Genomic DNA, 22,892 nt, shown 5'->3' with positions numbered 1-22,892 from the left:
AGAGGTCCATATAGTCAAAGCTATGGTTTTTCCAGTAGTCATGTACGGATGTGAGAGTTGGACCATAAAGAAGGCTGAGCACCGAAGAATTGATGCTTTCGAATTGTGGTGCTGGAGAAGACTCTAGAGAGTACCTTGGACTGAAAAGATATTTAAACCAGTCTATCCCAAAGGAAATTAACCTTGAACATTCATTGGAAGGACAGAAGGTAAAGCTGAAGTTTCAATACTATGGCCATCTGTTGTGAAGAGGCGACTCGTTGGAAAAGACCCTGATGCTGGGAAAGATTGAAGGCAAAAGAAGGGAGTGACAGAGGATAAGTTAGTTAGATAACATCAACAACTTAATGGACATGAATTTGAGCAAACTTTGGGAGATAATGGAGGACAAAGGAACCTGGTGTGTTACAAACAGTCCATGGGGTCACAAAGAGTCGGACATGACTTAGCAACAACCTCCTCAAAGTACCATTATGACACAGATATGCTAATTATAAAAATGAATGATCTTACAGTAGATGGAACCAATAGAGTAACACCTTAGTTACCTACCATGATTGAGGAAAGTCGTAGATTTCTTTTACTTAGTGGCAGAGGATCTACCACTCATAGACAAAACCCTAGGATGGCAGAAAGAATTTTTGTCTGGATCTCTCTAGCAACCTTTGCGTGAATGTTGGTTGAATACGTTATATATTGAGAAACTGCTTCAAACTCCACTATATACCTATAGAATTTGTCTATTTATTGACCAGACACCCTAACCCTAAATGGACTTTAAACCAGATTTAACTACATATCACTCTCCACCTAGAAACACATCACAATATATCAATCTGCCTTGCCTGTTCTTATTTACTGCTAATGATGGAGGGAACATAGTTCCACTCCTGACGATTCTTACAGAAGGAAGAAGCTCTAGAATGACAATCTTGGCTCTTCTCCACACCTTTACTCATGATTCCCATTGAGAGGGTTGCGGTAGGCCTGAGATGGTCTGATGTTTTATTGAATGGGTGGGTAAGTCTGTCAAATTTGAGAGTTTAACAGCAGGCCTTTATTCATAATGTGATATTCTGGCTCTAATATACCATATCTACATTTATTACATTTTTCAATTAATTCAGAACTGCATAGGGGAAAGGGATATCATTACTTGGCTACCTTCAAAGACTCCAGTAGCTAATCATCTATGAAGTCTTCCTTGGCCTCTGCATAAGCTAGAATTGGTGTGATAAAATTGCAGTGCAATTCAGTCACACAAGCATCTTATTCTCACCCTTCCTCACAAATTACATACGTATCAAGACACTTTATGAGTTCACGTAAAAGATAGCTATTATTATTCAATTGTTCTGTGAGACCACCCACAATCTATAGGTAAGACGATGTTTTGGCTCCTACCTTGCCATTAAAATCATAAGCTTTTGTAACCATAAGCCTCCTTTTGGTTGTACAGTAAAAACAATGGTTCTCAAACTTCAGCATGCAACAGAATCATCTGGAGAACTGATTAAAGACTGCTGTGACTCACCCTTAGACATTTTTTTGACATTTAATAAATATTAACTTTAGAATAGTTTTATATATACAGAAATCCACAAGAATATTACGAAGAGTTACTGTATACCCTGTACCCAGTGTTTCCTATTGTTAACATTACTTTGGTACCTTTATCACAACTAATAAACCCAAACTGATGCTTCATTATTAACAAAAGTGAATACTCTATCCCAATTTCCTTAATTTTTAACCAATGTCCTTTTCCTTTTACAGGATATATTGTAGGATATATTATGTACATGTATATACATGTAGGATATATTATGTCTATTGATTGTGTCTTCTTAAGTTTCCCTACACAGTGACAATTTCTCAAACTTCCTTTGTTTTGATGACCTTGAGTTTTGAGGAATACCGGTCATGTATTCTGTAGAATGTCCATCAGTTCAGTTTGTCTGATATTAGACAGGTTATGGATTTCTAGGAGGCAGACTACAGAGGTAAATTGTCATTCTTATCATATCATATCAAGGGTACATGTTATCAACATGACTTACTACTGATGATGTTCACCTTGACCTGAGGTAGACTTTGTCAGCTTTCTCTGCATTAAAGTTACTCTTTCCCTCCCCTTCTATATCCTGTACTTCTTAGAAGGAAGTTGATATGCAAAGCCCACATTTAAATGAGACAGTTAAGCTCCACCTTCTTGAAGGAGAAATATCTATATAAATCATTTGGAATTCTTTTGTATACATTTGTTCTCAATCATTAATTTAATCAGTCATTCACTTGAATCACTATGGACTCATGGATATTTACTTTATACTTTGGATTGTAATCCACTATTACATAACATATTTTGTTCTTGAAATTATTCCACCTATTACCATCGCAAGATGTTGGCTGCTATGTCCTTTTCACATGATTTTTTGTTTGTTTAATGTGGTTTTTTCTCTTTAACACTTATTTCAGTTCAGTCACTCAATTGTGTCTCTTTGCGACCCCCTGAACCGCAGCATGCCAGGCCTCCCTGTCCATCACCAACTCCCGGAGTCCACCCAAATCCATGTCCATTGAGCCAGTGATGCCATCCAACAATCTCATCCTCTGTCGTCCCCTTCTCCTGCCCTCAATCTTTCCCAGCATCAGGGTCTTTTCAAATGAGTCAGCTCTTCGCATCAGGTGGCCAAAGTATTGGAGTTTCTAATACTTGTTTACTTTCTGATTTACCTTATATATTCTCTGTTCCAGTCTAGAAGCAGTCATTTCTCTAAAGACCCCTGGTTCCTTTTATTGGAGAACAGTATCAGAAACCAAGATCTGGGCACTGGGTATGCTTGTTGTTATAGGGGTGTCATTTCTTCTAGGCTTTCTTAGCAGAGAGGGCTTAAGAAATATTTGTCTATAGTAAACCCCCCCAACCACACACATATAATCTACATATACATTAAGCTAAACATTAGTTTACTCTTTCTGACTCTCACTCAGTATCATATGGATAATTCTAACCTTCTCCCTTTGTTTGCCTGCAATCTCCAACTCCAATGACAGTGAAAAAATCTAGTGCGTACTATCTGCCTCCCACTTATTTACATGTTTAATATTAGTGCTGCTGCTGCTAAGTCACTTCAGTCATGTCTGACTCTGTGAGACCCCAGAGACGGCAGCTCACTAGGCTCCCCTGTTCCTAGGATTCTCCAGGCAAGAACACTGGAGTTGGTTGCCATTTCCTTATATATGTACAATGCTTCAGATTGTTAACTCACACTCCAGTGGAAAATGACTCTATCCAATAAGAGTATGGAGGCTATGTGTACCTCCATGCTTTTAATCTTCTAATCTCCATTCAATTTCAATGTTACTTAGAGCTATACCTCCTCTGACATCCCTGTCTCTCAGTGAAGTAGTCATATATTTCTAAAGCAGTTAGATTCTTATGTCACAGTTTGTATTTCATTCTGGGTGCTCTGATCTCTTGAATTTGTTTTTTTTCAATGTAGTATATTAAGGTTGACTCTTTGTGCTGTAAGAGTCTATGGATTTTGATAAAAGTATAATGTCATGTGTCCACTACTATGGAATCACACAGAATAGTTTCACCATCCTAAAAAATCCACTGCACATTTCTTTTCACATGGACTATTTCTTTGATGTTCAGGATTCATTCTATGATAATTAAATCAGAATTCTGGACATGTGATCTAGGTCATCAGTATTTTTAATACTAATTTATAAAAGTGTTATATATTAGAAGCATGTGGGAAATTTTTAAATATACCCAAAAGTGTGTTATAGCAGGACTGAACCAGCTTGCAAGGGGCAATTATTAAATTATCAGGAATTTTGTAAGCTAATCATTAAATAGTCATTATTCAAAATTAAATTATATAAACTTACAACTAAATACATATTAAAAACAAAGATAATAACCACTCAAAAATGACCACTTCCTATGTTATTAAATTTTATTATTCTCTAGACTCTTGAAGTTATTTATATTTATTGCATCTGTATTGTAAAAATACTGAATAACAATGTTTCACTAAGCATGTCTTGTAAGCTTCCCACTCAGAAATTTCATGTTGATAGCTTGAATTTGTTGGGGGTGAAAATATTTATACCACAGAAATTGGCAAATACTACAAATCAGGACTTTCTCTACTTCAGAGTAGGTTAGTTTTATACTTATCAGCACACCACTTCTTATGCCTAACCCCCTCTGCCAGATATTCCTATATTGTTGGCCTAGAGTAAGACATGAGTGTGGGAAATTTTTAAAGGTATATAGATTATGTTACTGTGCATTCAAGATTTAGAAATGTGAATCTAAATGAGTTGCCAGGTCATCAGTTCAGTTCAGTTCAGTCGCTCAGTCGTGTCTGACTCTTTGCGGCCCCATGGACTACAGCACGCTAGGCCTCCCTGTCAATCACCAACTCCCAGAGTTCACCCAAACCCATGTCCATTGAGTGGGTGATACCATCCAACCATCTCATCCTCTGTCGTCCCCTTCTCCTCCTGCCTTCAATCTTTCCCAACATCAGGGTCTTTGCAAATAAGTCAGCTCATCGTATCAGGTGGCCAAAGTACTGGAGTTTCAGCTTCAACATCAGTTCTTCCAAGGAACACCCATGCCTGATCTCCTTTAGGAGGGACTGGTTGGATTGCCTTGCAGTCCAAGGGACTCTCAAGAGTCTTTTCCAACACCATAGTTCAAAAGTATAAATTCTTCGGCACTCAGCTTTCTTTATAGTCCAACTCTCACACCCATACATGACTACTGGAAAAACCAGTTTGGTTTTGCCTCACTTACAGAGGCTTGATTTTGTAGTTAGAATTAGCCAGCAAACCAAGATGATATAAGCATCGATACTATTCTTCAACACTTCTGGAGGTGAAGTTTTGATACTTTTGATTGTTTTTGTTAGAAACAAGTAGAGGTAGTAGCTGTGCTGGGATTCTCCAGGCAAGAATACTGGAGTGGACTGACATGCCCTCCTCCAGGGGATTTTCCCAATCCAGGGATCGAACCTGTATCTCTTAAGTCTCTTACCTCGGCAGGTGGGTTCTTTACCACTAGCACCATCTGGGAAGTTCTTAGAGGTAGGCCTCAAGGCAAATTGTTACATAAAGATTATTGTCTTTTTCTTAAGAGCAATGAAAATTCATTGAAGGGTTTTAAGCAGTGAGAATGAAGTTAGATTGCTAAAAATATCATTGTAATAGGGATAGAGTAGGATAACTAAATGGTTTAGAAATCCCTCTAAAGGATTAAAGACAGAAAGGGAATTTTAAGGGAGTTTGGGGAGACTGTTATAAACTACTGACCACTCAAGAAAAGAATCTACTAATCTAGCAAAAATCCACACTACCTTGAAGAAAGACCAGGTGCATCTAAGCACCAGGCACACTCAAGCCACAAACTCTGATTGTTAAAACGCAAGACAAAATATATATAGGGTCTGAATCTTGTTATTAATACATGAAGTCAGGGAGTTAATGGTTCTTGAAAAGTAGCATTTCTGCATGTAGTCAAGACAGAAACACAGGTGAAAAGGGAAAGAAAGTAGGTGAAAGGGGACATTATACCAAAACCCGAGATGAATTACTATGTGGTGGTGGTGTAGTCACTAAGTTGTGTCTAACTCTTGTGACACCATGGACTGAAGCCCACCAGGCTCCTCTGTCCATGGGATTTCCCAGGGAAGAATACTACAGTGGGTTGCCGTTTCCTTCTCTAGGGGAACTTCCTAACCCAGGAATTGAACCCAGGTCTCCTGCACTGCAGGTGGATTCTTTACTGACTGAGCCACCATATGTCATCATCCTTCTAATAATATAGATCTGATTTAAATAGTGTCATGACAGTCCCCATTAGAACATATAGGGTCAAAGGAAGAACTAATGATGCAAGCCATGCTGTCTACCCAAAAATGAGGAAGAAGATGATCTTCTCTCCTGCCCACTTATTCTTTAACTCTAAAAAAACAAAAGCCCTTTTTGTTCTCAGGGCTGTGTTCCCTTGTTGGCCTGCTTGTAGTTCTCACAGGAATCCTGTGCTTATATAAATCCACTCTTGTCTATCTTTGCCTCACATTGAATTCTTTCTGCAAGGAGACAAAAGAGTCTGAGCTTCATTAAGTCCTGGCACAAGGTGAGCAGTATCAAATAAAAGACAGTGGATTTGAGTTCCCTCTCAAGTTAGGGAATTCTAGGTTCAAGCCCCAATATAAGGTGTGGCTTAGTTTGAGTCGCAACCAAGGAGTGTGGTTTCAACTCTGCATGTAGTTTGGAAAAAATTGGAAGGTGGCAAGAATATATGTAGAGACTGCTGGGGAGGTTATGACAATAATTTAATTCTCTTTCTTCCATCCTGAGAGGATGGGCTTCTTCCTACAACAGACATTCCTAATGTCTCAATTTTCACTGCTAAGCCTTTCTCTCTTCTGAGGCCTCTTTCCATTAATACTGCCTGAAAAATCAAGTATTTGGTTTTTCCAGCCTCTCTTGAAGCTGGTGGTTGCAGTGTGACACAGTTCTGGCCAGTGAGATAAAAGCAGAAATACACAGGAAAAAGGAAAGCTTCTGGGAAACGTTTACTCTCCTGATAAATGAGGGAGATGGTACTGGTGCCCAGAGTTGGGACAGGTATTATGAGGTCCTGTGGCAAGAAACGAGAAACGATGGAAAAAGGATAGCAGAGCTGCCAGTTCTGATTCTGATATAACTATGCCACAAACACAAAGCCAAAAGCTATCTACCTTTTAGTTCAGTTCAGTTCAGTTGCTCAGTCATATCCGACTCTTCGAGACCCCATGGACTGCAGCACACCAGGCTTCCCTGGCCATCACCAACTCCCAAAGCTTGCTCAAACTCATGTCCATCGAGTCAGTGATGCTATCCAACCATCTCATCCTCTGTCATCCCCTTCTCCTCCTGCCTTCAATCTTTCCCAGCATCACGGTCTTTTCTAATGAGTCAGTTCTTCTCATAGGTGGCCAAAGTATCAGAGCTTCAGTTTCAGCATCAGTCCTTCTAATGAATATTCAGGACTGATTTCCTTTAGGATTTACTGGTTTGATCTCCTTCAGTCAGTCCTAGGGACTCTCAAGAGTCTTTTCCAACACCATAGTTCAAAAGCATCAATTCTTTGGTGCTCAGCTTTCTTTATGGTCCAATTCTCATACCCATACATGACTACTGGAAAAACCATAGCTTTGACTATATGGACCTTTGTTGACAAAGTAATGTCTCTGCTTTTTAATATGCTATCTAGGTTGGCCATAGTTTTTCTTCCAAGGAGTAAGCGTCTTTTAATTTCATGGCTGCAATTACCATCTGCAGTGATTTTTGAGCTCCCCAAAATAAAGCCTGTCACTGTTTCCATTGTTTCCCATCTGTTTGTCATGAAGTGATGGGACCAGATGCCATGATCTTCATTTTTTGAATGTTGAGTTTTAAGCCAGCTTTCTCAATTTCCTCTTTCACTTTCATCAAGAGGCTCTTCAGTTCCTCTTCCCTTTCTGCCATAAGGATGGTGTCATATGCATATCTGAGGTTATTGATATTTCTCCCGGTCATCTTGATTCCACCTTGTGCTTCATCCCACCCAGCATTTCACACGATGTACTCTGTATATAAGTTAAATAAGCAGGGTGACAATATACAGCCTTGACATACTCCTTTCCCAATTTGAAACCGTCCATTGTTCCATGTCTGGTTCTAACTGTTGCTTCTTGACCTGGGTACAGATTTCTCAACAGGCAGGTCATGTGGTCTGGTATTCCCATCTCTTGAAGAATTTTTCACAGTTTGTAGTGACCCACACAGTCAAAGTCTTTGGCGGAGTCAATAAAGCAGAAGTAGATGTTTTTCGGGAACTCTTTTGCTCGTTTGATAATCCAATGGATATTGGCAATTTGATTTTTGGCTCCTCTGCCTTTTCTAAATCCAACTTAAACATCTGAAAGTTCTCAGTTCACATACTGTTGAAGGTCTGGAAGGAATAGCAACTCCATGTATATCTACCTTTAACTTCCTTTAATGTGGAAAAACTGTCTTCATTTAAGCTAATAGTAGTTGGGTATTCTGTTACTTGTCAGAAGCACCTGTTACATAGTCTAACACCAGAACAAAGAGTTCATTAAGCACTTTTCCTATAAATAGTTTAACTAATCCTTCATTGTCATCTCAGAGGAAAAGACATCCATACCACACTCCAGTGCAAATGTTCCTCAAGGAAATAGCCACTTCTTCCAGTGCTTTAGTCAACCACTATTTCCTCTTTGATCTTCACTCACATAATCCTTCGTATTATCTCATGTTTTTATCTTCTACCTGGACTGAGTCTCTCCAATTTGTTCTCCTGACAAATTACTAATTATCTTTAAAAACCCAATTCAAAAGTCAATAATGTTCTTTATGAATGTTCTCCTGCTTTTTACTTTCCACCTCATAGTAATCTTTTCTAAGTGTTTCCATCACATTATGTCTCACTATGGAATCGATCACAGTATATCAGAATTATTTGTCTCCTGAGTTAGAAGCTGAGCCTTTTTAAACAGGGTTTGTGATTACTGAGGCTGTTGGTGCAAGGGAGTCACTTGAGAATTTTACAAACTATATAAACATTACCCTGATAATTCTCATGTAGCTGTGGCACAAGCCAGCATTTCGGAGTGATTACCATAGTTCTTCTGTCTCAAACACCCAAAAAATAATGAGCACATTTACAAAGAAATAATGAAGTGTTACTTAAATAAAAGACTGGATTCTCATTACCTGTAAAACTAGACAATCTTTCCCGTTTAAAGGACGGTTCTTCTAGGTCTTCTGCCATTGATTCACTAGTGGATACACTTGACTTAGAAACTGTGCTGCTTCCTAAAACTGACCTTTAGCAATGAAAAACAACATTATTTATTTATTCATATGTCCTTATAGGCAATTAAATGTATAAATGAAAACTATCAGATACACAGAAATCAAATACACTGTAATCATATAAGCAAAAGTGATAAAAATAATTCTTTAAAAATTAAGTTGATGATTAGTGTTCTTTAAGTAAAAGTCTTAGTCCTTTTGTCTAAAGTCTTTCAATGTATTCCCAACAGTATGTTTAGGATAAAAATCTAAAATACAGCCTATCTACCGAGATTCTCCATCTCATCATCATATCACAATTCTTCTTTTTTTTAAAGTTCCTCAACCTTATGGAGCTCTCTTACCTCAGGGCCTCAGCCTGGAATACTCTGCCTTTAATCTTCACCAGGTTTCTGCTCATTATTCAAATCCCATCGTAAATGCACTTTTATTCAATTTGATAAATGTCTTCTCAAGATTTAATTTAAAATAAAGTTTATATATTTGGTGGGAAATCAATACATTGAAGAGTCCAAAAATAATTTCCTTTAAACATAGGAACTTAACATTACTCCATGATATTACATACTTTTTCCTTTCTATTTATAGTTTCAACTGGACTCCAAAAGGTTGGGCTCAGTTTATTGGAACATGCTTTATTTTGCACAGAACTCCCATGGTATCTGTATGGCAATTTGGAGGTAGATTCTAGACAGCATATTTTCTCCTAAAATTTCGTGCTTAGTTAACATCTAGAACTTTTAATTTGTCAGATTGAAAGTTACACACTAAAGTACTTCCCCATGATCTTTTAGATTGTTTTAGGAATACTGTTTTATTATCACAAAGATTGAACTTCTCTATTGGAAGCTCTAAAAATTTTCAATTATGTAAGTATCTGCATATGTAAAAGCAAAACAGATGATTTACCAAAAAAAAGTTCTAAAACAAGACAGAAATCAAAGCGTAGGAGAATAAGGATTTATATGGAAGAATAGGGAGGAAAAAAAGGGAAGCCCCTAATTGCAGCATAAAAGAAACTGAAGAAAACTAAAGAAATATGTCTGTAATGCTAGGTCCCATCTTTTTGGTTCCTCAGGAAATCTTGAGTAAAATCTATATATGTTTTCACAAATATATATAGAATATATATATTGGTAGGAGTTGGTAGGGGTATAGACGTAAGCCCCGCATCTCGTTAAAACACACGACGAACACGAGCGGTGGCACACTAGGATGAGAGAGCAGAGCTGGCAGACAGGACAACTGACATCTAACTTCCACAAGTGCAACTTAAATGGAAATATGTAGTAAGATATAAACACAAAGAAGCATAAAATAGTATACTCTACCTTGTAAACTGCCCTAACATACTAGGATTTATTGTATTTTGATAAAGGCTATAGGAAGCTATGAAGTCTGACGTATGTGATCCGTCTTGTGAAGTCAATAGTTTATTTGGCTTTCCTGTACCAGAATATGGATCTGGACGGTAAAGAGGTTTGGGAGTAACATCAACTCCGTGTATATCAGTCACCTGTAGAAAATAGTGATTTAAAATAAAATAAGTAAAAAAGATGCGGTTTCTGTATAACAAATTCTAAAACTAGGGATAAAAATGGTAGAGAAAAAGATAAAGTGTGTAGGATAGGACAAACATGAAAAATTGAATGATAAAAGATTTTATGTTTAAAAAACTTCTAAACTGAGGTAATAAAAGTTAAAAAAATCTCATTCATGTTTTATCTATATACAAGTAATACATATTAATTTTGAGAAAATTAAAAAATGTAGAAAGATAATTCTGATTGTTAATATTTTGGTATATTTATATATAATCTTTAAAAAACCCACAATTTTTCATTTAACATTTTATTAATATACATTACCCAAGTTACTACACATTTTTGGCTTATATGTTTTGGGCTAATTTTCAATTATGAAATTTAACACATACAGAAATGTAATTAAAACATAACAATATAGTTAAATAATACAAAGCAAACATTGTTATAATTGCAACTAAAGTAAAAAATTAGAACACTTAAAAGAACCTCTAGGAGACTTTGCTCCTTCTAGACAAAAACAGCTCCGCTGGTTTTTGCTCCTTCTGTGTTACTGCCTCTCCTTCCCTCCCAAGTGAATATAATTAACTTGATTTTGGCAGTTATTTTCTTTCTTTTTTTAATAGTTTTTTTAAGTATGCATTCCTAAATAACAGCATTTACTTTTAAAAACTTATATTGAAGTAATATATACATAGACTTATACACATAAATGATAGCTTAATATATTTTCATAAACAGAAGACACCCAGGTACCTACCATTCAGACTTAGAAAATTACCAGCATGTTAGAAGTTCCTTCCCTTAGTCGCCATCTCCTACACCAAAGGTAATGATTATTTTGACTCCATGGATTAGTTTGGCCTGTTTGTAAACTTTATTTTGATGAAATCAGGAAGCGTGTACCCTTGGTATCTGGTTTCTTTTGTTCAAAATTATATCCACATTTGTGAGAGCCATTCATATGGTTAAGTAGAGTTGCAGATGGTTAATTTTCACTGTTGTGCAATATTCCATTGTGTCAATATATCACAATTTATTTATTGTTCACAGATTTTCAGTAGTTCCCCAATTTTTGGCTAGTACAAATGATGCCACTATTAAGATGGATGTGCATGTTTTGCTGACTATACTGTATGAATTTATGTTGGGTGTATGCCTGAGGGAGATCCCTGGGTAGGGAATTATTTTATGTTCACATATAGTAGATACTGCTAAAAGGTTTTCCTCCCAAGTGGTTCCCACCAACAAAGTATGAGAGAATTCTGGTTGCTACAGATTTTGGTTAGCACTTAGTATTTACCTAGTTTGGCAAGGCAATTTAGTTTTTAAAATTTATAATAGTCATATATTATGACTGAATTATCTGACGTCTTCTGTTCAGCAGCTCATTTTTATTTCTCTCTCCATATTGTTGCATGTATAATTGTTTATAATCACCAATAATTTATTGGTGATTGGTTGTGTCTGTTGGATTAGCATATCATATTTTATTTATCCATTTTACTTTTAATTGACACGGAATTGTTTCCAGTTTTTGGCCATCATGAAAACTGTTTCAATAAATATTTATGTAAAAGCATATTGTTATACACAGAATGCATTTCTGTAAGGGACAGATAGATGTGGAATTGAAAATCCCATGGACGGAGGAGCCTGGTGGGCTGCAGTCCATGGGGTCTGGAAGAGTCGGACACGACTGAGCAACTTCACTTTCACTTTTCACTTTCCTACATTGGAGAAGGAAATGGCAACCCACTCCAGTGTTCTTGCCTGGAGAATCCCAAGGACGGCGGAGCCTGGTGGGCTGCCGTTTATGGGGTTGCACAGAGTCGGACACAACTGAAGTGACTTAGCAGCATGATTAGATAACACCAAACTCTTTTCCAAGTTGACTGTAAGCTGTTCATGATTACCAGCATTGTGACAGTTGCTGTTATTCTATATTCTCATCAACAACTAGCATTGTCAGATTTAGAAATTTAAACTAGTATGGGTATAGGTATACAGGTATCTCATTTTGAACTTTTCATAAAGTTGAACTTCTTGTCATATGCCTATTCCCATTCTGACTCCCTTTTTCGGAGGAAAATGTCCCATACATGTCCTTTGCACACTTTTCTATTGAGTTCTGTCTCTTTAAAATTTACATTAGAGTTCATTAAACGTCCTGCAGTCATGAAGTCAAATGACGGTTGCTTCTTGGAAGGAAAGCTATGATAAACCTGCTGCTGCTGCTGCTAAGTTGCTTCAGTTGTGTCCAATTCTGTGCAACCCCATAGACAGCAGCCCACCAGGCTCTCCTGTCCCTGGGATTCTCCAGGCAAGAACACTGGAGTGGGATGACATTTCCTTTTCCAATGCATGAAAGTGAAAAGTGAAAGTGAAGTCGCTCAGTCATTTCCGACTCTTAGCGACCCCATGGACTGCAGCCTTCTAGGCTCCTCCATCCATGGGATTTTCCAGGCAAGAGTACTGGAGTGGGGTGCCATTGCCCCCACTCCAGTGTAAAACACTCATTAGTGTAAAACACTAAGATCAACATTCAAAAAACTAAGATCATGGCATCTGGTCCCATCACTTCATGGCAAATAGATGGGGAAACAATGCAAATGGTGACAAATTTTATTTTCTTGGGCTCCAAAATCACTGCAGATGGTGACTGCAGCCATGAAATTGAAAGACGCTTACTCCTTGGAAGAAAAGCCATGATCAACCTAGACAGCATATTAAAAGCGGAGACGTTACTCTGCCGACAAAGATTCGTCTAGTCAAAGCTATGGTTTTTCCAGTAGTCATGTATGGATGTGAGAGTTGTATCATAAAGAAAGCTGAGCAGTGAAGAATTGATGCTTTGAACTTTGCTGTTGGAGAAAACTCTTTAGAGTCTCTTGGACAGGAAGGAGATCAAACCAGTCAACCTGAAAAGAAACCAACCCTGAATATTCATTGAAAGGACTGACACTGAAGCTGAAGCTCCAATACTTTGGCCACCTGATGAGAAGAGCTGACTCATTAGAAAAGACCCTGATGCTGGGAAAGATTGAAGGCAAAAGGAGAAGGGGATGGCAGAGGAAGATGGTTAGATAGCATCACCCATTCAATGGACATGAATATGAACAAACTCTGAGAGACAGTGAAGGACAAGGGAGCCTGGTGTGCTGCAGTCCACAGAGTCACAAAGATTCAGACATGACTTAGTGACTGAACTACAACAAAACGTCCTATGAATTTTTTCTGTTTTATGCGTTGAAAATGTCATCTTTTACTTTATGGCTTCATTTTCCTTGTTGCTGTTGTTCAGTCACTCAGTCATGTCCAGCTTTTTGCGACCGCATGGACAGCAGCACGCCAGACTTCCCTGTCCTTCACCATTTCCCAAAGTTTGCTCAAACTCATGTCCACTGAGTCGGTGATGCCATCAAACCATCTCGTCCTCTGTTGTCCCCTTCTCCTCCTGCCTTCAGTCTTTCCCAACATCAGGGTCTTTTCTAATGAGTCACCTTTTCACATCAGGTGGCCAAAGGATTGGAGCTTCAGCTTCAGCATCAGTCCTTTCAATGAATATTCAGGATTGATTTCCTCTAAGGTTGGCTGGCTTGATCTCCTTGCAGTCTGAGGGACTCTTAAGAGTCTTCTCCAACACCACAGTTCAAAAGCATCAATTCTTTGATGCTCAGCCTTCTTTATGGTCCAACTCTCACATCCATACATGACTATTGGAAAAACCATAGCTTTGACTATACAAACCTTTGTTGGCAAAGTAATGTCTCTGCTTTTTAATATGCTACATTTTCTTTGTAGTATCTTTTAATAAAAAGAAGTTCTTTTTCTTAGTGCAGTTGAATTTATCACATTTTCCTTTTTGGTTTACATCTTAGATTTTTCATCCAGGAAAACATTCCCAATCCTTAAATTATGAAAAATATTTTTGCTTTTCATGTTTAGAACTATAATACACCTGGAATTGAGTTTTGTGTATACTATGAGAAAGGAAGCCAATATGTTTTTATTCCGTATGAATACCCAATTGTTTCAACAAGAATTTTTTAAAACCCTAATATTTTCCCATTACTCTCTAGTGTACATTTATTATAAAACAAGTGTTTATATGTGCTTGAGTCACTTGTAGACTTTTTGTCTATACCTTTGTTAATGTTACACTTTTTATAAAATTTGTTACCTAGGAGAGTAAGTCCTTTCACATGGTTCTTATTCAAGAGTATCTTGGGGACTTCCCTGGTGGAACAGTGGATAAGAATCCACCTGACAATGCAGGGGACACAGGTTGGATCCCTGGTCCGGGAAGATTCCACATGCCAAGGAGCAACTGAGCCTGTGTTCTAGGGCCCACGAGCCACAACTACTGAGCCTGCATACCACAAGTACTGAAGCCTGCACGCTCTAGAGCCATCAAGCCACAACTAAGGAGACCTTGTGCCACAACTATTAAAGCTTGCGTGCCCTAGAGCCAGCAAACTGCAACTAATGAGCCCACATGCTGCAGTTACCAATGCTCATGCACCTAGAGCCTGTGCTCTGCCGCAAGAGAAGCCACCATAAGCCCATACACCGCAACTAGAGAGTAGTCCCCACTCTCCGCCTCTAGAGAAAACCCATGCACAGCAACGAAGACAGAGTGCAGCCAAAAATAAAAATAAATAAATGAAATCTTTTAAAAAGGGTATCTTGGATTTGCACCGGAGCGGCCGAGAGCTCTCGCAATCGGGCCCTGGATGCCAGAGTGGCCGCGCCATGAGGTCCCTCCGCCGCCGCCTGCTGCTGCTTCTGCTGGTGCTCCCCGCCACCCTCCTGCTCCGAGGCGGCCCAGGAGGCTCATTGGCAGTGGCTCAGGATCTTACAGAAGATGAAGAAACAGTGGAAGATTCTATAATTGAAGATGAAGACGATGAAGCAGAGGTGGAAGAAGATGAACCGACAGATTTGGCTGAAGATAAAGAGGAAGATGATGTGTCAGGTGAACCTGAAGCTTCACCAAGTGCAGATACAACCATCCTGTTTGTGAAAGGAGAAGATTTTCCAGCAAATAACATTGTGAAGTTCCTGGTAGGCTTTACAAACAAGGGTACAGATTTTATCGTCGAGTCTCTCGACGCCTCATTCCGTTACCCTCAGAATTACTAGTTTTATATTCAGAATTTCACTGCTCTTCCTCTGAACACGGTCGTGCCGCCCCAGAGATAGGCAACCTTTGAGTACTCCTTCATCCCCGCAGAGCCCATGGGCGGCCGGCCCTTCGGTCTGGTCATCAACCTGAACTACAAGGATTTGAACGGCAATGTTTTCCAAGATGCTGTCTTCAATCAAACAGTTACAATTATCGAGAGAGAAGATGGGTTAGATGGAGAAACCATATTTATGTACATGTTCCCGGCTGGTCTCGGGCAGCTGGTTGTCGTCGGCCTTCATCAGCTCCTGGAATCTAGAAAGCGCAAGAGGCCCATTCAGAAGATAGAGATGGGAACCTCAAGTCAAAACGACGTTGACATGAGCTGAATTCCTCAGGAAACTGAACCAGATCAATAAAGCTTCACCAAGAAGGTTGCCCAGGAAACGGGCACATAAGAGATCAGTGGGATCTGAGGAGTAAATGTTCCTTTGTGCAACAATTCGGTCTTTACTTAACCCGCCCTAATGTTTTTCGGCCTGATGGGAATTAGTGCAGAGAAGCCGTATCACCATAGAAGGCGGCTACTACTTATGTGTGGACTGAGCAATCAGTCTGTGGTGATCACATTGCTGAAAATGCACTGCATTAATTTTTCTAAAGTAACAAATTTGTTTTTTTTAAAACCATTAAAATCTATGTATGTGAAAAAAAGAGTATCTTGGTTATGCCTATGCTTTAGCAGTTTTATATAAACTTTAGTATTACCTTGATAAGTTCCTGGAAAAAATAAAAAAAAACAACTTTTGAGATTTTGACTGAAATTGCAAAGAACCTATAAATCAAAATTTGGGTAAAACTTATATACTTAGAATATGGGCTCTTATTATGCATAAACAGCTCTCTCTCCAATTGTTTGGGTCTTAATATCTCACAGCAAAATTTATAGGTTATATGTATCTTTGTTAAATTTATCCACAAGTATTTAATGCATTTTAGTACTATTATAAATGGCATCATTAAAAAATATGTAATTTTTGAAATATGTGCGGCTGGTATATACAAATATATATTTTTTGCTTTTGATTATTTTTGTTATCCAATAATCTTGCTAAGCTCTTACTAATTTGATAATTACTAGGTGATTTAAAATTTTATATGTAGATAATTGTGTCATCTACAAATATTCAAAGTTCTGTTTCTTCCTTTTCCATATCTTATACTTTACATTTCTTTTTCTTATCATACTGAAATGCCTAAGACTTCCAAGAATGTTGGATAGAAACGGTTCCTTCTTAGAAATGCTTTACCATTAAATATGATCATTGCTGTAGGATTTTATAAATAACAGTAAGGAAATGTCTTCTGATTTCATTTCAGAAGAATCTTTTAAATCTAGAATAAAATTTTTATCTTATCAAATACTGTATTGAGATGATCATACGCTTTTTTTCCTTTAAGCTATGAATGTGGTGAATTACACTGATGGATTTTTAAATGTTAAACCAATATTAATTCCTTGATATAAACTCAACTTTCTTACAATGTTTTGTCTCTATTGTTATTGAATTTTAATATTTTATTGAGGATTTCTCCATCTATGTTTCCAAGTGAGATTGACTTGTAAAGTTTATTTCTCATACTGTTGTAGTCAGATTTTGATATCAGGATAAGTCTAGCCTCATAAAATGTTTCACGGTATACCCACTTTTCTTGTTCTGTTTTTGTCCTTATGTGTTTGGCATGTATCACTAGTGAAACCATATGGGCCTGGAATTATCTTTGACAAAAGATTTTTAAATTACTCATTTCTTTAATAAAAGCTTCCAATTTTCATTTTTATTTTCCTCTTTTTAAAATGTTAATTTTTCCATTTTATATCAATTTTCAAATCTTTCAAAATTTAAAATTGGCATAAAGTTACATACAATCTGCAAGGATTATCTTTTTAAATAGCTTTGAAAGTGTACATGTCAGTGGTTTTTAGCGTATTCACAGATATGAGCAACCATCACCACAGTTAACTTTAGAACTACCTCAAGAAGAAACTCTGTATCCTTTGATTCTGACTCCCTAACACTTGTCTCTCCCAGTCCTTGTTATTGTTATTCAGTGGACAAGTCATATCTGACTCTTCAGACTGTGGACTGTAGCATGCAGGCTCTTCTGTCCTCTTCTATCTCCCAGAATTTACTCAAATTCATGTCCATTGAGTCAGTGATGCTATCTAATCATCTCATCCTCTGCTGCCCCATTCTTTTGCCTTCAGTCTTTCAGTCCAATCTCCCAGTCTTAGGCAACAACTAATGTATTTCATGTCTTTATAGATTTCTCCATTCTGGACTTTTATGCGAGTGGAATCACAAAGAGTGTGGTATTTTGTAACTGGCTTGTTTCATTTAGTATAATGGTTTCAAGATTCACCCACAATGCTGCATGCATCAGTAGTTCGTTCCCTTTTGTGGTTGAAAAATGTTCTACTGTATGAATATATCACATTCTGCTTAGTTATTTGCCCACTGTTGGATATTTGGGTTGTTTCCACTTGCTGACTATTATGAATAGTCAGGGTTTGAAGTTTCAGGGTTTGAAATATATCTTAATTTCTCTTGGGTGTATATATATCTAGAGGTAGAAGTGCCAGGTCATTTGGTAAGAGTATGTTTAAACTTCTGCTGCTGAGTCATTTCAGTCGTGTCCAATTCTGTGCGACCCCATAGACGGCAGCCCGCCAGGCTCCCCCGTCCCTGGGATTCTCCAGGCAAGAACACTGGAGTGGGTTGCCATTTCCTTCTCCAATGCATGAAAATGAAAAGTCAAAGTGAAGTTGCTCAGTCGTGTCCGACCCTCAGCAACCCCATGGACTGCAGCCTACCAGGCTCCTCCGTCCATGGTATTTTCCAGGCAAGAGTACTGGAGTGGGGTGCCATTAAACTTCTGAGTTACTACCAAACCATTTTCCAAAGTGTCAGGACTATTTTATATTCCTATCAGTAGGGTTCTGGTTTCTTGATATCCTTGCCAACAGTTGTCATCAGACTTTTTGATTCTAGCCATCCTAATGAGTATAAAGTAAAGATCTCACTGGTTTTGATCTGCATTTCTCTGATGACTAATAATGTCATGCATCTTCCCATGTGCTTTTTGACCATTTATATATTTGACTCATTTCTTTGGAGAAATGAGTATTCAAATTCCTTGACCAATTTTTAATTGGGTTATTTGTCTATTATTTTTAGTTGTAATTCTTTATATATTTCATATACAAATCCCTTAACAGATAGATCATTTGCAAATATTTTCTCCCGTTCTGTGGGTTGACTTTTTACTTTCTTGATTATGTTCTTCAAAACACAAATATTTTTAATTTTGGTAAAGTCCAATCATCTGCTTTTTTTTTTTCTTTTGTGGTTCACATTTTTGGTGTCATATCTGAGAATCCTTTTCAAAGTCCAAGGCCATGAAGATTTACCACTTCTAAGTTTTTTAGTTTTAGCTTTATATATATGTCTTTGATTCATATTGAATTAATTTTGATATGGTATGAGGTAAGGGTCCAACTTCATTCTTTTGAATGTGGCTATCCAGTCATCCCTACACTATTTATTGAAGACCCTCTTAAAACAGTCATCAAACCCTTATCAAAAATCAGTTGACCATTGATGTAACAGGTTTATTTCTAGACTCAATTCTATTCATTGATCTGTATGTCTATCCTTGTGCCAATCAATACCACACTATCTAGATTTCTGTTGATTTGTAGTAAATTTTGAAAATGGGAAGTGAGAATCTGCTTACTTTATTCTTATTCTTCAGGAGTATTTTGTCTATTCTGGGTTTCTTGAAATTCCATATGAATTATAGAATCAATTGTCAATTTGTACAAAGAAGTCTGCTGGGATTTCTAATAAGGATTGTGTTGAATCTACAGATCAAATTGGGGAGTACCGCCATTTTACCGATGGTAAGTTTTTCCACTCATAAATTTTGGACGCACTCCCATTTATTCAGATCATTGTTAATTTCATTCAGTAATGTTTTACAGTTTTTGGAGCTGAAGATGTCACTGCTATTATTAAATTTATTTGTAAGTACTTTACTGTTTTGGATGTGACTGTGAAATTGTTTCCTTAATTTTAAAATTATTCCAAATGTAAAAACTATAATTTATTTGTATATTGATCATGTATCCTGCATCTAGCAGAACTCATTGGTTAATTTTAATTGTTTGTTTGGCCATGCTGCAGCTTATAGAATTCTAGTTCCTTAACCAGGGATTGAACCTGGGCCACCACAGTGAGAGGACCAAGTTTGAACCATTAGACTGCCAGGGAGTTCCCTAGTTTTAATACTTTTTGGTGGGTTTCTTAGGAGTTTATGTACATAACATTATGTCATCTGCAAACAGAGATTTACCTTTTCCTTTCCAAACTGGTTGCCTTTTTTTTCTGCCTAATTGCTATTTTTAGACCCTCCAGTAAAAAACTGAATAGAAGCAGCAAGAAAATTTTGTCTTGTTCCTGACATCAAAGGGAAAGCATCCAGTTGCCTGCTAAGTTGATGCTAGTGGGTTTTTCATAAATGTCCCTTATCAAGTTGAATCCCCTCTATTATTAAACATTTTTATCATGAAAAGATGTTGGATTTTGCAAAGTGCTTTTTCTAAATCTATTGAGATGATCATCACTTTTTATTCTACTGATATGAGATACAGTAAATTACACTGATATTAAGATATTAAAGTACTTTGCATCCCTGGGATAAACCCTTGGTAACTGTTATGGGCTGAATTGTCTCTCCCTACCAAAAAATTCATATGTTGAAGCCCTAACTCCCAGACCTCTCAATGTGACTGAATTTAGTGATAGGGCCATTAAAGAGATAATTAAAATGAGGTAATCCAATCTGACTAGTGTTTCTAAGGAAGGGCAGATTAGAACATTGTTTAAGCCATCCAGTTTGTGATATTATCTAATGGCAGTCTTATGAAACTAATGCACTCAAGGCATAAAATTCTTTTTATGTGTTACTAGATTACTAGTAACTGTAGGTTTTTCAGAATGCTTCTAAGGAAATTCTTTCTTTTTCAAGTTAGTTGAAATGGTTTTTTATTAATTTTTTATCATTAATGGATATTGAATTTTTCAAATTCTTTTTATCTGTTGTGATAATCACATTTTTTTCAGTCTACTGATAAGACAAATAGTACTGACTTTTGAATATTAGAACAACCTTGCATGTATTATCTCCGCTTGGTCATGATGCATTATACCTTTTACATAGTGCTGTTGATACTATATAACATGTATGTAATATATAATGTATATGTAATATGTATATAATTATTATGGACTGAATGTTTTTGTATCCACCAGATTCATATGCTGGAACTCTGATCCCAGTGTGATGGTATTGGGAGGTGGAACCTTTCGAAGGTAATTAGGTCATGAAGGTAGCACCCTCACAAATGAGATTAGTGCCTTTACAAAAAAAAACTAGAGAGCTAGCTAAATCTCTTTCCACCATGTTAGGATACAAAGAAAGTTGGTAGTCTGCAACCTGGAAGAAAGTCATCACCAGTACCCGACCATTTGCCACCATAATCTTAGACTTCCAGTCTCCAGAACAATAAGAAATAAGTTTATAAGCCACCCAATCTACAGTGTTGGGGGCCAGAGTGAGGTACTCCGCCCATGGCAAAGGTCATGAAGAAGGAGGCTCGACATACGCAAAGGCGGGACCGAGCCTCAGGAGTCCCCCTGGAACTCCTCGAGCATCTACCCCCATAACCAGAGCCTGCCTACTTTACTACTTTGTGCTCTCACCTACACCTCTGACTTTACGGGGGCCTGTCCCCCACCACCTCTTTCGGAGAAGGAGTTAACTTAGAGCTCCAGTTAATAAAAACTTCTGGGCGTGACAAGAGTGTTTTAACCTACAAACTCCTCTGAAGGTTCTCTAGCCTGCCTGACAGGCTTGTCCGGCCACATGCGATCGCTCACAGCCTCCCAACCGTGAGAGGCACGAGATGCTTTAAACCTTCTAAAAACAGGTTCCTTAGAAAAGTTAGAAAACTATTAGTATAAGTATAATGGGCTGATTAGAAATTGTATTGGTGAAGGGTTTTTCATTTGTTGAGCCAATGTTTGTTGCTAAGTCTCCACATCCCCTGCCCTTACACACATTAATGAATATATAGAAGAAATAAGTATTAACCTTTGATATTAATCACGTTAGACCTTAGGCTAAGTAAATTCTTTCCTTAACTAAAACCCACTACACCCTCACCCTATAGGAATGTAACTTTATTTGGGTGGCGTCTGTTTTAAGAATAATCACCCCTGGAGAAATAAGTGTCCTGGTTGACTGACCGCTGTCACAAGGAGAGGGTCATAATTTGTTAGCAGGCCCCCTGGCCAGAAGATGATGTAACACCCCTAAGACCTCTGTATACATTTGTATGAAGCACCTGACTTTGATAAAAGTCAGGACTGCTGTCGCCACGTGACTTTTGTATAACATCTCAGTGTATAAAAACAGACTCTGGAAAATAAAGAATTGGGATCAGTTCCTCAAAAGACTGGTCTCCCCATGTCTCTCTCTCTCTCACTCTGGCTGAGTCTCCATCTGGAGCGCGGAACCCGCCATGCTTACTTATTATGCCTGGGCTTCTAAGATCCGACCGGGGAGGCCTCAGTGTCTCCTCTCATTCGGGAGAACGGAAGGACGCCTGCGGCCTACGTAAGTGGTGCAAGCTTCTTGTCTTGAAGTTTTATTGGTCTCCCGCGTAAACCAAGCTACTCAGCCTCTTTTCTCCACTGAATTTTCCTACTGAGCTATCCTCATTCTATTACTCTTTATATCTTTGATGAATATTTAAATAGTTGCCTAAGCCGTCTCCCCTTCGAATACCCTGGATCAGCCGGGGCTGGACCCCGGCACTACAGTATTTTACTATAGCAGCATGAGCTGACTAATTCTTAAGGTCATGAGTAGACTCTCTTTATTCCACTCTAATAACAATGATAGGAGCCAACTGCCAATATTATACTGTAAGATTTGTTAGTTATATGGTAAAGACTCTAACAAAATCAATATATCAATATAGGTATACCTCATTTCAGTGGTAAAGACTTCACCTACAATATTGGAGCCATAGGAGTTCGACCCCTGGGTTGGGAAGATCCCCTGGGAGAGGGCACAGCAACCCACTCCAATATTCTTGCCTGAAGAATCCCATGGAAGAGGAGCCTGGCAGGCTACAGTCCATGGAGTCACAGAGTTGGACACGACTGAAGCGATTTAGCACAACACAGCATACCTCATTTTAT

The 22,892-nt window shown here is 37.9% G+C and overlaps 1 protein-coding gene and 1 pseudogene across 1 annotated transcript in view; one reads left to right on the top strand and one right to left on the bottom strand.

Annotated features, from left to right (window-relative positions):
* WDR78 (WD repeat domain 78) overlaps window positions 1–22,892 on the bottom strand; it is a 99,576-nt gene that overhangs the window by 63,962 nt on the left and 12,722 nt on the right. The window contains 2 exon segments of the mRNA XM_027536954.1: window positions 8,788–8,900; window positions 10,221–10,405. Coding sequence (XP_027392755.1) covers window positions 8,788–8,900; window positions 10,221–10,405 — 298 coding nt within the window.
* LOC113889759 lies at window positions 15,084–16,063 on the top strand (annotated as a pseudogene).

This window comes from Bos indicus x Bos taurus, chromosome 3, assembly GCF_003369695.1.
Source record: "Bos indicus x Bos taurus breed Angus x Brahman F1 hybrid chromosome 3, Bos_hybrid_MaternalHap_v2.0, whole genome shotgun sequence".
In the NCBI taxonomy this organism is placed as follows: domain Eukaryota; kingdom Metazoa; phylum Chordata; class Mammalia; order Artiodactyla; family Bovidae; genus Bos; species Bos indicus x Bos taurus.
Note: the sequence above shows the minus strand (reverse complement) of the source record. Positions and strands in the feature narration are given on the sequence as shown.